The sequence below is a fragment of the Corythoichthys intestinalis genome, chromosome 8 (assembly GCF_030265065.1).
Source record: "Corythoichthys intestinalis isolate RoL2023-P3 chromosome 8, ASM3026506v1, whole genome shotgun sequence".
Classification (NCBI taxonomy): Eukaryota; Metazoa; Chordata; class Actinopteri; order Syngnathiformes; family Syngnathidae; genus Corythoichthys; species Corythoichthys intestinalis.
The window spans coordinates 56,808,522-56,826,847 of NC_080402.1; the positions used below are offsets into that span (position 1 = coordinate 56,808,522).

The 18,326-nt window shown below is 39.3% G+C and overlaps 1 protein-coding gene across 2 annotated transcripts in view; it reads right to left on the minus strand.

Annotated features, from left to right (window-relative positions):
- The window catches only part of LOC130919936 (zeta-sarcoglycan), a 650,031-nt gene that overhangs the window by 138,319 nt on the left and 493,386 nt on the right, over window positions 1-18,326 (minus strand). For both annotated transcript variants that reach the window (XM_057842610.1, XM_057842609.1), the window contains exon 5: window positions 5,841-5,963. In XM_057842610.1, coding sequence (XP_057698593.1) covers window positions 5,841-5,963 — 123 coding nt within the window. The remainder of the gene's footprint in view (window positions 1-5,840; window positions 5,964-18,326) is intronic.

The window sequence follows — 18,326 nt, forward strand, 5'->3', positions numbered from 1 at the left end:
ACGCACGCCTTTACTACAAGGTTAATTGTTATTAACTTATGCTAAAAAAATTCTTATTTAAACTAGTGTCGTAACGATACCATTTTTTAGCCCAGATATCAATACCACTTTGTTATAAAATGTATATAGGGTACAGTGTGTCGAAAGTGAATCCAGTAGAACTTTTTATTGCATACCAGTTATGGGTGACAATGGCTAAATAAACCTTTTGGCTCAAAAACATCAAGCTGTAATCAATAAAAGCCCTGATACTGACGTGGCAGTGATTGCTGTAAGTCTGCAGATAGATTTACAGTGTAAATTGCATTTTTTCACAGGAGGAGGCAACAGAACGAGGACTGACGTCTCTAAGGTCTCTGCAGCTCCTGGCACTAGTGTGTGTTCAGCACTCATTGGCATCCATACATTCACAGGTTGTGACTCTGCTTGTGCCTTTCATGGCAAAGGCAAAAAAAACTTTTCTTTTGCACGTCATAAAAAAGAATACCTGACTGGGTTTGCAAAGCTGGGCAGCAGTTTTAAACTTGACCTACAAACATTTAACACGTTGTGTAAATACGTGTGCCACCTGTTTTGCCAGTCATGTGCCAAAAATGATGCCAAATGCAGATCTTTCTGTATGGCCTCGTCAGTCTTTCCAGAACATTCTATTCCCCCCAAAACTGATGCTCTGTACCAACATTGCAGGACAGCAGACTATCAAGCAGCAATTATGAAACGCTGTCTGACAGTTAAAATGTGTGCCCCTTCACCCATTGGGAATGGGTGGGACATTGAGGATGGGCAGTTGGCAGTGACATGGATGACTAAAAATCCTGCCCGATACTGTTTTGCAAGTAGTCAACTGTAGTTGAAAGGCAACCAATTGTGACATGGGAAGATGTTCCTGTATGTCTGCAAAACTTTCTTGTACTGATTTATATCGGTGCCAACCATGTGAGAATGTTTCCAAAGAAACAGAAGACACTTGGATGGGATGATGACTTTGAGTAAAGCGATTTTGAGGAGTAATGTTGTCATGTACAGTTTTACTATTCTTTTATTTCTATTTTTTTTTAAATTCGTTTTTCAATATTTGTATGTGTAATAATGTGTATTTCTATAGTATGAGATACTTCCATGTTTAAATAAATGTGTACCAACAGTACCATACTTGAATGATTCCAACCTTTTGTGTATATACAGTGTGATTAAAAAAGGCTGTGCCAAAATCAAAATGCCATGTCAAAAACGAAAAACATTAAAAAAAAAAAAACTACCTTGGACAGATGTAGGAAGTAACTAAGTTTAATTTCATGTTTTCATAGTACTCAAATATGGCCATCACCAGCAGCATGGACAACATCAAGATGACATGAGAATTCCTCCCTCCCGCGTTGATTGCGTCTGTTATGTAATCTTTCATGTCATCAATATTCGCTGGAAGTGGTGGAACATACACTTAGTGTATAACATACGTTATGTGCCATAAAGATGGATAACGAACTTTGTCTTTAACATACCAACACGTCCAGCAAGTACTGATGATGTGAAATATCGAACAACAGTTGCAATCAAGACAATAACTGCGACATGCACACGTTTGAGAGGAATTCTCATCGTGGCTTGATTTTGTCCGTGCTGCTGGGTGTGCTCGCATTTGAGCACTTGTGAAACATGAAATAAAACTTGGACGTTATCTTCAACACGTGTCCATCACTTCTTTTGTGATGTCTTTCATTTTTTAAGTATCACCTTATGATTTTGGCACATTATATTTTTGATCACCCTTTAATTTTTTTGTCTTATTCCATTTTTGCCATGATTCACATTTAGGAGGGTGTGGTAGCAATTGGGTTGATTTTCAGCTATTTATGATCATGGCGTGCATTTTTTATTTTATATATTTCATTGCATAGTAGGTTGTGATATTTTTAATATGACACATAAGCCTTTAGCTTAATTCAATATATATTTCATTGTGCTGGGTGCAAATCATTAATGTTGAAGTGTTTCCTTCAAGTAATTAGCTACATTTCTCATTCTGAATTCACCTATGTGTATACTAAGGCACCAATACTTGTTTCAAATGTTTGGTAGATGTGTTTATGACATTTGATAAAGATTTTGTGTTGCCAGAATTAATATAACACTTAAAACAAGCAAAAACAGCAACACTAGATCTGTATTTTTGTGTATTCACATCAAGATACATTTCTGGCTGGTGACTAAGTTAGGAGGGTATTGGCTTTGAAAAAATCCATTTTCTAAGCACTTTTTCCATGGTCCCAATAAAGCCATATTTCCACAAGCTTGTCCATTCGCAGCACTTCCTGGTCAACTCTAATCTTTTAATGGACGACGGTCTCACAGAAGAAGTTGTAGCTGTCAGTGAAGGGTGTTTCAGTTCTGAAAAACACGCACACACACATAAACCATGTGAGAACTGTTTCATCCATATCATATTTACATAATCTTCCAATCCAAATTATATAGGCTTGTCTATTCTGCCATTTTTTCCTGAATAAAATTATCAAATAGGTTTTTGGAACTACGGTTAAACAGACTAAATACTATGTTATTTGTCAATCTAAACTTTTTGCTCAAAGTTAACAATCTAACATCATAATAATGACCGCTACAGCCCAGAAGGCAAGGCAAGGCAAGGCAAATTTATTTATATAGCACAATTCAACACAAGGCAATTCAAAGTGCTTTACATCACATCAAGATCATAAAAATCACATTTAAATCAACACAACGTAGAAACGAAGACAAGAGATCGCATTTAATCACAGAATAAAAATAAATAAATAAAATAAAAAATAAAACAAAAACTACTACCAATGTTAATAATTGAAATCAGCAATGGAGATAAAAACAAGAGGAATAGAAAGCAGGTAGGTTGAAATATATAGACAGTTATAGATATGCAGTGCTAAACAAAAGCGTTTTTAGCCCTGATTTAAAAGAGCTAACAGTTTGAGCATACTTCAGACGTTCTGGTAACTTGTTCCAGGGGTGAGGAGCATAATAACTAAATGCTGCCTCACCCTGCTTGGTTCTTGTTCTTGGAACATGCAGAAGACCGGTTCCAGACGACCTTAGGGGTCTAGATGTCTCATAGGACTCTAACAAGTCAAGCATGTATTTTGGTCCAAGGTCATTAAGTGTTTTGTAGACGAGCAGTAGTCTTAACTTCATATGTGATCTGACCAGAAGCCCACAACTCCCATAGTTATTCACAACAAAAGGCGTGTGTGTGGCTTACCTGTAGTGAATGTCGTTAAAAATCCCAGTCGACGCATTTTCAGCAAGATCCTTCGACGGAGCCTGGAGAGAAAGCCATTGTCTGACGCAACCACGCGGGCTCTGCACGTTTTTTCCAAATTCCTGCCCTTTTTCGCCCTTGGACAGTTGAGAGATGCATATAGCATCGTTTCGATGCCTTTTGACTAAATTCCGAATGCGGTTTTCTTATCTTTGGTTCATCTTCGCTCGTGTCGTAGCTTGACACGGTCGCCGCCATATTGTTTGTTTTCGAAGCGCATAGCAACAGTCCTCGTCTCCTATTGGTGCACGTGACCTAAAATGGCTTCACACACTGACGATACGACTCCGCCTTATCAATATCACTGCGCCACGGGGGAAAAAAAGACCGACACGAAAACGCTAATTACTAAAAAATGACTGGAAACCGTGAGTAGAACTTTTTTTTGGTAGTAATTAGCAACGTATGTAAATTACAATGCAGAGATCATGTAGATCCATTTCAGTGGAACGAAATCCATTTTCTAAGCACTTTTTCCATGGTGCCAATACAGCCTATTCTACTAATACAAGCAGCACCTGACTGCAATCAATTGATTACACTTATAAAACATCAGATTGGTGAAAAGGTGAGGTCTTGTTTTGTTTGAGTGAAATCCTGCACCCACTGCGGCCCTATGTGGAATAGTTTGGAGACCATTGATCTACAGTATATATTCTATGTTCTGTTGCCCGCTTGTCTGAGTCTGTTTTGTGAGCACTGTTTCTTTCGTGAACACATTTGAATACATCACACGGGAGTCAGAGCGTGGTCACACTGTGCTTTTTTGAACACATCTTTACTTAGAATGCTACAATCGTTGCGCAGTTGCGCACTCAACACATGGAAAATATTCAATAGAAACATTGTGTGGCGCCGTATATATTTCCTGGAAGCGTAAACAACAACAGGAGCCAACCCGGGGGACGTGTGCGTAAATGTGGCCGAGGCAGGCGGAGTTTCGGGGTGGCCGTTTTGTGAGTCTCGCTCTCCTGGAAGTGGCCCAGAAGTCCTTATCTTCTGTTGTATTTTCCCTTGGCAAACCAGCTCGTTACAGTATCGCAAACTAGTCAGTTTAACCGTGAAGGAGTTTGTCGGCAAAAAGAAAACAAACACCCAATCTTACTGGTTGCGCATGTACAAGTAAATGAAAAAAATATTTGCAGTGGCTGTAATTTTATCTGCAAAATGCCCCCATTTGGGGGCAGTCTGGCCCTGTTGGTGGAAGTATCAGAACTAGCGCTGTTGTCCCGACCCTATAATCTGAGCACGTATTAAGACCATGAGCTTAATTTTCTGAAACGGTACATTTCTGCGCTAAGGCAGTGGTCCGTAGCCACCAGGCCGGGCGCATATGCTACCAGGCTAATTGACTAATCCCAGTAGAGATATGTGGATGTCGCCCTCTAGTGGTGGCACCATTACTGGGGTGTTTAAACATCTCAGTGGCAGCATAAGGTCAGTCAATGTAAACAGTTACGTTAGATGCATGCTGCTATCTTTTAGCTGCATGCGGCAAACCTCAGCAATTGCGGACAGGGTACTTCCGGTCATTTTGCTCGGATTAGCCAATAGATATAATTATAAAACTGGATAGGATGTCGTAATAGAAATCAATAGGAGCTAGCATCTATTTTTTTAAATCTATGTGTGCTTGTCCACCATAATTACATATGATTTACGCACATCAGATTTGGTCCTGGAAATAATAAGTCCACACTGTAGCGAAGATGACTAAAAAGTCGACAGCTTTTCATTGGGTAAAGGCCAACTGACGAGTCAAAAGAGGAGAAGAGCCTACGCCAAGTCCACTCTGCATAATATGTGCCCAAAAGTTAGCAAACGAGACAATGAAGTTTTCAAAGGTGCTTTGGCTCACAGAAACTAAGCACAATGGAATAATGGATAAGCCTTTGGAATTTTTGTAAATTACAAAGTGCGAGCACAAAGCATAGAAACAATTAGTGAGGGCAACCAGATAAAAAAAAAAAAAAAAGCGAATGCATCATACCTAGTGGCGAACCGAAATGCCAAAGCCAAGACACCTTTCACGATTGCAGAAGAACTAATTATACCTGTGACCAAAGATATTTGACATCAAATTTCAAAAGAGGCCGCGTTTAAAAAAGGTTGATTCAGCATCTGGTGAGTAACATTTTCCTTGCACTTAACATTCGTTTTTAGCCCCGTTGTGTTATTTGGTATTTACTGTATTTCTCTGCCACACATTGCTGGTACATGGCGCAAAGTTCACACATTTTAGAATGTTGGCAATCTGCTCTCTGCCAAGATAGGCATACAGCGTAGCGAGGTTGTGTCCTTGAAGGTTGGACGTGAAAATAAAGTCTGAGAGACAATTATATTTTTATTCTTTCTATAAGACATGCACTTCTAATAGAGCTCGCCCCAACTATCAGGATCAGCATAACGTTTAAATTTTAATATGAATATTAATCTGTCCACCTTGGAACATGTGCATTTTATGTATATACTTTATGTACTGCTGGTAAATAGAAGAACAGTCACATTGCAACTTAAAGGATGAACGCACCTGTCACTCTAAGTTTCTCTGTGCCGATGCTGATCTCCTCTTCATCCGCAGAGAAAAGAACCCTCTCACCATCAGTGCTCTTCACCTCAAACCTCTGACACTGGACCTCCACCATTTCCGAGCCTAAGAAAGCGGAAAAGAAAATGGGCTCAGAGTCAAAGATTTAGAGCACAGAAATATTCCAAGCGTACATAATGTACCATGAAGATGATTCCATGTAAAGCTTCCAACAGAACTATTTATGCGTGAAGATTTGACTTGAACGACCTTTGAAGAATGTGGACTCCCAAATAAAATGCACTGAGAATTGTTCAGTCGGCCATAAAATTTATACTTTGCGTGCTTTTGTGAATATTGTGCTTGAGCAGCTCAGTCTAAGATATTTTACTATCCTCAGTAGTTAACGGCAAATAGTGTGCTCTTTCACTAAAACACAATACAAAGCAATTTCAACATGTGTAACGTTGGTTAAGACCGCCATTTTTTGCTGTAGGATAATGTGCAGCAAAATTGCAGAATGAAGTGTGAATGGATAGAATTAGAATTGTTAGTGGAACAAAAACATTGTTGAGTGACAAATAAAACACAAATAATTCAATAATTTTGTAGATGCCAGTATGAGCATTTGTTTTGTTTTGCCACAGTTTATGGGAACTGGCTCTAACTGCCCCTCTGCTGTATTCCAAGTTAGAGGAAATATACCCGAAGGGAAAAATAAAACACTTCGGTGTAAAGTACATTGGCAATTGGTGCAGACTTGAAAAGAATTTTGTCATAGGCAGGGGCGCTGGAAGTCACTCACAGCAGGGGGTGCTGAGGCTCTTTTTTTAAATTTTTCCCATCCAAGACCAACCTTTTCGGTCTAAATTTGTCATTTTTGTGTGTTTTCCTCACACAAGACGTGCGCAATGGCAGTACACACACATGCTGGGTAGTTTACCTACTACTACTAGGCTACTACAAAGACAGAGTTCTATTTCACCTACAGTATGCGTTGGAGTTCTTGCATTGGAAAGAAGCGTCCATATATTATAGAGCAAATTAGTGCAGCTAGACGTCGCAATGACACACGAACACATTTGAAAACTAAAAGGTCTGATAAGCCTCAGTTTAACACTCCCTTTTCATAACACAAAAATAATTTGCACACAAATATCCAACAGTGCTCTGCACAGAGGCAGCTGAATAGCAACAACAAACAATAATATGGCTACAATGCAAGCATGTCTTACCTATTTGAAGACAACAAATCCAGATACAAATATGATCATAATCATCTTCTTTTCCGACCTCGAATTTAATTTTGGAAAATTTTGCTGTTTTTGTAAAGGAAAAACAATCGCTAATTTGTATTTGCGCCATGTTAACGCCTCCTCTGTCAACAGTTAACCTTTCCAATAGCCCTAAATTTAACGTGACCCGGTAGCAAGCAAAATGTTAAGAAAAAAAAAAAAAAAAACTTTTTGAACATACAGTATATATTTAATCCCCAGAGTTAAATACTCTATTGTTTCAATATGTTTTATTTATTTATTTATTTTAAAAACACACAAAGAAGAAAAGAATCTGACAAAACCCTTTTTTCCCTCCCCAACACCAGGAGGTGCTGCAGAAGCCTCAGCAGCCCACGTTCCACCCCACTGGTCATCAGTGATAATGGCATGGCCAGAAGTAGGTAGTAACGCGTTACATTTACTTGAGTAACTGTAACAGTACAGTGATCCCCTCATTTCTCGCAGTTAATGGGGACCGGAACCTGTTGAGATAAGTGAAAAACCGTGAAGTAGCGACTTTTTGTGTGTGTTCAATGTACCGATTCCGATTTAGCATTGAAAAGAGAAACATAAACAGTAGGACATGTTTTTTCACTTTTTCCCCCAAAGTATAATTAACAAAAAAAACAACTTATGAATATGTATATATTAAATATATGGTTTTTAAGCACTTCAAATGTAATAATTTTAAGTTTTAAACATGTTACTGTCCCACCGAATTATTTTTAAACAAGAATAAAGTATAAAATTGCTTGTCTTTATTAAATGCTTCATTGATTGAGTCCACTCAACTCCGCTCCATCTCCTCACTTACACAAAATGAGTTGCCACAACAACTGTTTAACAAGTTAAACGATGACAGATGCAGTGCTTTGATGCTTAGGCTTCTAGGGATCTGTGGCAAGATCAAACGGAAGACATCTATTAATCATTGTTAACTTTAATAAGCAACTCCAGTGCATTGCCTGAACAACAAAGAGCAGGGAAAGGGAGATGATTGGCTCTGGACAGCTCATCTGTATTTTTTTATTTTTTTTTAAATTATTGAAAAAAATCCGCGATGGACTAAGCGCACAAAGTTTCAAGCGCGAAGTAGCGAGGGATCACTGTAATGTACTTCTTTGAGTAGTTTTACCACGCAATACTTTTTATTTGTGTAAATTTGTGAAGAAGAAACACTACTCCTACTTCGCTACTTTGGGCTACACTAGAGTTGTTACATTTTTCTTCTTCATTCTACATATATTGACTTTAATTTTTGCCAGAGAAGCAGAGTGTGGCTGTGTGTTTCAACAATGAGACGTCGCACGCAACAATAACCACAATTATGCCAATGTAACCATGTTTTTCTCCACTTGACGGCGTTCACGCTCTTTGGACGGGTTTCAAATGTTGTTCTCGTCTGAATTTGATGATTTTTGTGTCATCTTTTTTGCCTAATATGGCCATGTAATTGGTCAAAGTGTGTGTGTGTGTGTTTGTTTTTGGGGGCACTTTTCATTTCGTATACCCTTACGAGAATGAGTAGTTGAGCCCCTGCTTCGACCTCATGCTCAAGAAACAATTTTCTTATTTTTGGTTTGTCGTAGGAAGTCTAAAGTCATACAAAATTGTATTAGATGCACTAAAGTGCACATGCACTAAACTTCCACATCTTTAAACAGTCCTTACAGCATGATGTTATTCAAACCAATGCCTACAGTGTTGGAACAGGTGCCAAAACTATACAATATTATTTAACAAAAATATTTCCGATTCGGACATTGTGAAGAAAATCACAAGTTAGAATTGTGCTAATACATTAAACGAACACTCAAAGTAAAGATTTGTAGGTTAGAACTCACCTCTACCGACCACCTTCTATTGCTTGGCATCCAGGCTATTAAGAGTGCCAATTAATTAGACGCCAAGAGTGTCCTGTCAGTTACAATCAACTTTATTAGCAACTATCAATCTAGGAGTAGACCGCTACCTCCACCCATTTGCTGCTCTTATTAAAGTATCTGACAACTTTGAGAAAGCAAGCAAGCAAGAGAAAGCTTGTGAAAACTTCACTCATTGTAAAGTGAAATGAGCTACCAATGTATGGAAAGACTGAAAATGTTGAAAGACATTATGGCATGGGGGATGAAAGCAAGGGAAATACAAGAATTAAATTTGACGGAAGCAGGCTGCTTTAAATTGGAGATGTGCTGTCTCAGACATCTAGCGAATAAGTGGTCGGCTGCTTCGCGCCCATATACTGTAGCTCCAAGAGCTGCTTGTCTTGCATTGGAACAGGTCAGCATATTTTCAAGGATGTGTGTGTTCATTCATTTTTTAAAGTTGGATAAAATTTCTAAGGAATAGCTGGATCAATGACAGTGCAAAACTGGATGAATTACATTTAGTGGATAACATATATATTCAGCAGAGAGACACAAACACACAAATATGGGGTAAATAAACAATGGAACTAACAAAAGTTATCATGTGTTCCACTGTTGCGAACACACTGTTGTAAAAAATCTATTGCATTACTAAAACCCCTTTCAGACTTGGACACTTTCAAATTTGTCCCTTGTTGGCGACTCAGCACTCTAGGCAACAAAATAAACCACACATTTCCAAAGATGGACGAGGGACCGTCTCTTCCTCGGCTCTAAGATCCAGTAGCAAATTAATTTCGTTATGTTTCCAGTTTTATTTGTCGTTTTTTCCCGTTTGCCATCTTGAAAATTGTGATGCTTGTTTACCGCTTTTCATCTTACTGCGAAGAAAGAGGAAATGACGATCAGTCTGCCATGATATTTATGTCATCAGCCTTCGCGCTGTGACCCGGAAATTAAACGACTGCTTTCACAAATGTCGCGTCTCTGGACATTATACAACGATGCGACCCAGTTAATTTCAGTGTCAGTCGACCTGGGAAATTGCTTTCAGACATTAGGTCTACCCATTTAAATCCTGGGATTTAACCATTGAGCTCATGTCTGAAAGGGGTTAATAGTTGTATTTGAACTCTTTCAGTGACATTAATGCTGATAGACATCCAAGAGGTAAGACAGCTAATACTAAGATATTAGAGGTGAAGGAATCTGACCTTCTAGCCAGACCACCGGAATCGCACCAACTGAACTGCCGGACCAACGCTAGCGCAGCTCCAAAGGGCCGGGCTGGCGGGACCATGGCAATCCGGCCAGAAGGGCAAACTCTGCGTGTTCACCAAGTTGACAATTTATTCAGGTCGACAGAGATCAAAAACGGCAAGGCGAAACAGAAACACTCAGGCGCAAGCTCGTTCCAAGGTCACCATATCAGTAGTCAACAAAAAGGTTCCAGAGAAAAATGACAACGGTTAGTTAAACATTCAGTCTTTTGAAGGCTCGCGCGTGGCGGGCCGTGGGCAGGATGTAGGGTGTGTTTGGGATTATTGTTTGTTTGTGGATTCGAGAGGAGGATTTGGGAGTTACTGTTGTCCGGGCAACGAGGATGCGGATTTTGCCACCTCAGCGTCAAAGGGGCTCTTGTAGTCTTGTCAGTCGTGTTATCAGTTGGATATCGGGCATTCCCCTGTGTTCCATGTGTTAGGACCGACCGTCCCGCCATTTGTTGTGAACTGTCCGGGAGAACTTATTGCGAGACTTGGTGGTGCAGATGTGTGCTTGTCAGCGTCAATCTTGCACAGTTAGTTGTGTGACGCACACGCTGGGCTTCCATGAAAAGAAGCCGTCGTTTATCTCTTATGCCTTAAATTCTGCTTGTTTTCCTAAAACTATGGTATAAGTGCTATTTATTTTATATTGGGTGTGTTAGAGTAACACAAACAGTTAGACGGTGCCTATGAGAAAAGGTACTATCTCCTTCAGAGGGCAGGGTGAGTGTGACATTTTAACTAATTGGTTGCCATTGACGGCAATAAATTGATTTTGGCTGGGAGGGTTGGCAGTGTAAGATGTAAAATGACTTAAACACGCTTCCCTACATAACAAGTCATGGCACAAAGAGCAGTAATAAACAAGATGGGGGGAGGGGGGACATAAACTTGTGATTTTTGTACATCGTGTAAATGGCATTTAGTTATCCAATGTTAATTCAGAGAAAAGCACTGACACATTTTTTTAATAAATGCCTCACAGAGTTTAAATAATTCTGTTGACCAAATTCTCTTTTGTAATTAAACAAAAGGGGGCATTATAAAATGGTGGCCAAGTAACTTTTCTTTTACGACTGTGCATTAAAACATTAAGGTCATAATAAAATTATATGGCTTGGCTATGCGGGATTTTTAATTCTAAGATTTAAATTAGTGTCCCAAGCTATAAAGGCAAATTACGCGATGTGAACTTCAGAGGACTTTAGGATTCAAAACACAAATAAATAAAAGTGCTTAGTCTGACTCATGCAAATAAAACCATATGTTATCCTACCAAACAGGCAATAATGAGCTCTAATTAAAATAGTCTTTAATGTGGTTTGGAATGACGCAGTCCTACTACAGTTTAAATTTTTTCATCAATGTGTCCGTCATCCCATGCAACTCAAGTAAACATGCTTGACAAATAGCTTTCAAATTGTTCATCGCAACAACTGGAGGGATTATTAAACTTGAGGTGCCATCAACTGCTTTAGTGTCTTTTTTTCCTTTTAGGAATTTTTTTGCTGTTTGAATGCTTGAGTGAGCCTGGCTATGTGCTAAATGACCCATCGCTGTTCACCTTTTAGGAATTGGAGTCCAGCCTAGACTCCTCAGGCGAGGCCCATTCAAAACTGTTCAGACTGAAAGGTTAGTGGAACATTTGTAGTCTTTACATTTTACAACCAGAGCAACATCAGCCGCCTGACTTCAATCGAAAAACTACTGGGATTTTCCACTAATTTTGGACGAAATAGACATGATTTCTAATAATATCATAATTATGTGAAGTAAATGGGAAGGCAGCATTCAAGGGCTTTACGTGCATTTGGTTCTTATTAGGGCCCGAGCACAGACTGGTACGAAAGCCTTATTGTATTGCAAAGGATTTTTATTATATTATTATTACGGCCTGAGCATCGAGTAATGTGAGAACCCTATACTAATGTAAAGGCTTTTTTTTTAGGGCCCGAACACCAAGGTGTGCGAGAGCGTTATTGTTATTCAAAGGATTATTATTATTATTACAACCCCTAGCAAAAAGGGTGGAATCACCAGTCTCGGACGAGCACTCACTCAAACATTTTATATGTAGAACAAACTCAGATTAAAGCTTGAAAAAATAATGAATTACAAAAGTGCAACTCTCTAGCATTCGGAAACACTGAAAAGAAATGAATAAAAAACATTGTGGTGGTCAGTAAATGTTACTTTTATCGAGAAAGTGCAGGGAAATAAATATAGAATCACTCCATTCTGAGGAAAAATGTATGGAATCATGTGAAACAAACATAAAAAAAAAAAACAATCAAAACACATCTCTAGTATTTATAGTCGCCTGGCTTTTATGAAAGCTTGCAGTCTTTGAGGTATGGACTTAATGAGTATTGTTCATCAATTTGGTGCCAACTCTCTTTGATTGCAGTTGCCAGATCATCCTTGCAGGTCAGAGCCTTGCTGTAGACCATTTTTTTCAATTTCCACCACAGGTTTTCAATAGGGTTGAGATCTGGGCTATTTGCAGGCCATGACATTGACTGGATGAGTCTTTCTCCAAGGAATGCTTCAACAGTTTTCGCTCTGTGGCATGATGCATTGTCATCTTGGAAAATGACAAACATACCGGTATTTTCAATTGAAGGGATAAGAAAGCTGTCTAAAATTTCAATGTAAACTTGTGCATTTATTGGAGATTTAACCACAGCCATCTCCCCAGTGCCTTTGCCTGACATGGAGCCCAATATCATCAAGGGCAGAGGGAATTTTGATGTTTTTCTTCAGGCAGTCATCTTTGTAAAACTCAGTGGAACGGCACCAAACAAAAGTTCCAGCATCATCACATTGTCCAATGCAAATTCTTGACTCATCACTGAAAATAACCTTCATCCAGTCATTCATAGTCCCTGATTTCCTCTCCCTAGCCCATTGCAGTCTTGTTCCTTTCTGTTTAAGTGTCAATGATGTTTTCCTTTTAGCTGTCCTGTATGAAAATCCCATTTCCTTTAGGCGCAGTTGCAACACTTGCACAGTTCTGTCACTTACCTTGCCTCCAGCTTCCTCCCATTTCTTCTTCATTTGTCTTGTTGTACATCTTCTGTTTTCAAGACATATGGCCTTTAGTTGTTTGTCATGACGTCTGGATGTCTTCCTCGGTCTACCATGCTGTTTGAGATTTTTTTTTTATACAGCTGACTGAACAGCCCACATCTTTGGCAACCATACATGTAGCGTTACCTTCTTCAAGAAGTGTGATAATCCTCTCCTTGGTCTCAAGAGACATCTCTCTTATTGGAGCCATGATTCTTGAGAAATCACTTGGTCCAGCAGTCCTCCAAGGTGTGATAACTGCCCTGTTTTTAACTGCTGACTAACGAGCAGATCTAATCTGAGGCAGGGGCCCAATTAAGGAAAGGAAATGGACTAGGTGTGTCTCTTTTTTCTACTCAAAATGGAGTGATTCCATATTTTTTTCTTCAGAATGGAGTGATTCTATATTTATTTCCTTGCACTTGCTCTAAAAAGGTAACATTTACTAACCACCACAATGTTTTTTATTAATTTCTTTTAGTGTTTCTGATTGCCAAGGAGTTGCACTTTTGAACTAATTCATTGTTTTTTTTCAAGCTTTTTATCTGAGTTTGTTCTACATAATAAAATTTCTGAGTGAGTGCTCATCCAAGACTGGTGATCCATACTTTTTGCTAGGGGTTGTACTATTCAGGGGTAGACAACGAGGGAAAATGGCTTTTGCTGTTCACTGGCCCCACTATCAAAACACCTGGCCCAGGTCAACGTGTCAGTTATTGATCCCAATCATCATGAAAAAGAACATTTTTTGAATAACATCAATAATATTGATTTTTTTTTTTTTCAGACAAATTTAATGAAAAGTGCAGCAAAACGGTGCAAAAACAGGAATTTAGCGCAAATAATCCTACTCCAATTCCATAATCATATCCATAATCATTCCATAATCACTCCAGTATAGCCAACATTTTTTCCTTTGGAGCTCCAGGGGGAGGCGGGCCTGTGCGAGAGCCCCGTGCCAGGGTGAAACTTTCCTGTCCTCCCCTTACTGGCCTCTGGAAGTCTCCCTCGGCTCAGTTGTCGTTAGGGGTGGGAATCTCTTGGTACGATACAGGATACAGAGCTCACGATAAAGATGATGTCATGATATGGCGATACAACGATTATCGATACATTGGTTAGGAAATCATTCTATGATATTCTACAGAATAACTAATAAAAAAAAAAAAAAAAAGCTATTTCCATCCTTCTGCTGTAAATCTATCATTAGTAGTAGATGTCCAATCCATTTGAACTGGGAGGTGGCAGCGGATGAACCCCTCCCACTTTAAACAGGCCCCTTCCACTTCTATGGCCGTCAGTGGCAATCAGTGCCAGGCAACGAGGTAATTCTGTGCCATTTCAGGTTTTGCAGCATTTAAGGGTCACTTCCTGTTGATTTTGAGGCATTTTATGAGAATTAATAGGCACTGACTCAAACTCAACAGGACATGCCCTAAACTGAACAGAAAGTGACCTGACTGCGAATGATCTGTGAACGTTCATTTGCCCTTCCAGTCTTAATGGATTGGTTGTCGAGAACCCTCAACGGCAGCCATAGAGTTTAAAAGACACTATTATGGTGGAAGACTTTTGTAGCAACTTGTTGGTTCCTTATTAATATTATTATTGATTTCATTTTTTTTTTTTAAACATTGACACCTTTTTAAAACGATATCTCGATTCTTGGCATGAACATATCGATAATCTTTTGGAATGCATACTATCACAATATATACCATTTCAATATTTTGTCACACTCCTAGTTGTTGTGGCAACAATTTAGAAGTCAAAGAGATGACTAAGGCAATTATAGCTAATGATTTTCAATCTAGACTGTCATTATGATGATATTATTTTCTCCGTTGTCATGCAGATGAATTATCACATTTCATTTTCATACCACAGGTTTCATACTTGTTAACTTTTCTCTAACTTACTTGTCTGCCTATGTGGGGATTAATCTGCACACCTCACAGTAAACCTCGTTTCTTGTCTCACCGTAGCCGATCCAATTCCAGCAGTCTCGCCACTTTGGCTGAAACTTTCTCTCCCTTTTCTTTTCATATTGGCTATCACGTTCCCTCAACTCCTCGGTGACTTTCTCTTTCTTGAGTGGTCTTTTTTCCCCAGTGCTTGGCCAGGTGCTGAGGGTTTCAGAAACATGTCCTCTTGTAGTATAGTGTTAGGTGGGTACTGAGATACTGACAGTCAATTAGCAGCAGTAATCAGATTGCGTGCATTCATGCGGGAGCGAGCAAGCAAAAGAGGTGTGTTTACGCACCATGCAGAGCAACGGCTGGCTGCATAGAGTGACAGGTTGTTTTTGATGGGGATAGCGTAACATCATCAAAACACTGGGAATTTGTAAATTTGGGAATGTGAAATAAGGTTGTTGTATTTTAATCGACGCGCTATTTTTACTGGCCCCACCGGGCCAGTGGTTAGTGCTTTATAGTTGCTCTGACGGTTTTCAAATTACGTCCAGGTCACCGGGCCATTTATATTGTCAACCACTGGTAATATAAGGGCCCAAGCACGAGGTGGTGCGACATTGGCATCAACCCTAAAGCGGCATGTCTTGTGACAGTTGCGCCAAACTGCGAGGGCCCGTTCAATCCTGCTTGCAGGCCTAGTTAGTCGTAACAATGACCTCAACTTAACAAATAGTTTCATATTATTACCTTTGTTCTTATTTTTTTAGCTCACTTAAAGACTTATGTTTTCGAGTGTGATCTTGTATAAGGTTTAAAATATAGGGAGGTTGAACCAGAAAATTATTTCTTAATTTAGCTTGGAAATAAACCTTAACGTAATCATGCTTCACTGAGATCAACCCAAATATAAATGTCAAAAAATCTCTTGCCTTGAGTAACAGCGCTACAGAGTAAAGGTTCTTGTTCATGATTTTGAGCACTCATGTATTGTCAACAAGCCAGTGCAAAATTAAAAAAAATAAATAAATAAAAATGAATATGTGAACCATATCAAGTCATAGCCTGAGTAACTGGTAAGAACACCCTGAACAGTCAAGCAGATGACGTTCACTAGCTTGTCATATGCTTAAAGCTATGAGTGTATTTCCAAACTAACCACCCTGATGACTTATTCAAATGTGTCAGAGCTTATCAGTGGATTCACTTCAGCATTTGTGGAATCAGCCAGGCTGTTATGCTTGTCATTTCTCTCGTTTTTTCAAAAGTATTACATTTACATACCCTGTTGGCGGTTTTGCAAAGTAAAATGTTAAAGAATTAAATGGGTATTGAGTGCTGTGATGAGCATGACAGATTGATATGACATGCAGCGATGATTTGTGTTTTGTATTGACTACAGATGATTGTAGTTTTTCCTCATGTTCAGACTGCTGAACCTGTTGCTGTGCCATGAAATGTACTATACATTGGACCCTATAGTGAAATGATGTTGAGTTTGTCTTACTATTTGGAATTGTGATGCATTTAATAATGCTAAAATATGTTAATTAATGTAGAATCGCCTCCGTGAGCCGTCACCTTATGTGGAGGAGTTTAAGTGACCAAATGACCCAAGGAGCTATGCTGTCGGGAGCTTTTGCCCCGGGTCATAGTCCACATGACATATTGGTCCTAGGCGAAGGGTCAGACAAAGAAGACCCTGACGGATATTAAAAACAGAAGTCGGTGCACCTGGCTCGAAGGAGCCTGATCCTGGGTTGTGTAAACATCCATCTTCAACCGCTGAAAATGGATGGAGGGATGCATGGACTTTTCTACTCGTGCATGCTCCACCAATGCCCTGATAAGTACACAGAGCCCTGACATTTAAAACGCTATTGCACCAAAAAGCCCTTTTTCTAACCTTCAATAGAGAGGGTTCTGGTCATTGTTGTTTTCGTCAACAATTACGATAACGAAAATATTTCGTCGACAAACAATTTCTTCATGACCATGACGTCACGATGACGAGGTAAATACGTGGCTTGGGAAACTAGAACATAACGAGACAAATGCCAGTTTTCGTCTGACGACACAACAACAAGATGAAAATGCGACATCGTTTCTGTCATATGTTCACAATACGTGACATTTTTATATCGTATGTTGAGAACGTCAGCTTGCTTCGTAGCAGTGTTTGGTTTGTGTCACTCATGTGACATGTGCTGCGCCACTCCCTCTACTCACCGGAGTTTAGGATGTGTCTCAAGCTAGTCTGTGGCCATTATTTCTTGATTGGAAACATAGTAAGATTTGTTTTCTTATCTTGGCAAGAGAAAATATGCAATGCTGCTTTAGCCTCTAAAGGTCTATGCTGTGTGATCATCAGATAATAAAGGTAACTCCTAGCGTTAGCGGAGCATTTGAGTTAGCATTAGCTTCAGAATGGTAAGCGTCCTTTTAAAACTCTGTCCAGTCTAAAGGAGGGCCACTTGGTTTTTCTGGTCAGTAAATCTAGAGGAAAGCCACTGGCTACATGACATGTAGCTAATAGCCTACTTCAGCTGTTTTGTTTGGTAAATGAGCAATTAATAAAAATACTGATGGCTTGGCTAGACTCTAAGAATAGGGGGGGGGGGGGGGAATCCCCGACTTCCCAGTGTTAAATGCTCAGACATTTTTTACAAACAGGTTGGGGCTTCCAGGTGGGTTTAATTGAAAATGATGTACTGCTTTTCCTGCTGAGTGTGTATTATACTTGAAAGAAATGTATTTATCAACTCCAAAAGAAAAAAAAGTAAGTCCTGAAGAAGAAAAAACTCAATTTTCTCTTTTTACAGGTTCTGTTATTCTCTTAATGAAGAGGAGATGACGGCACACAATTCAGGAACAAAAAGAAAGCAACAATCACCAACAATATATACATTTATTAAGGAAAGAGTAATTAAAAGCTGGCCGGCCAGGACGAACGATTAGATAGATCTGCCCAAATTTTCAAGATCATACAGTTTATAGTTGTCATTTACAAAAAGAGCGGAAAAACACCGGGCACACATCAAGAATGAGGCTGAGAACAGTAGCTCACTGCCCATATCTGTCAACAACCTTGAACAAA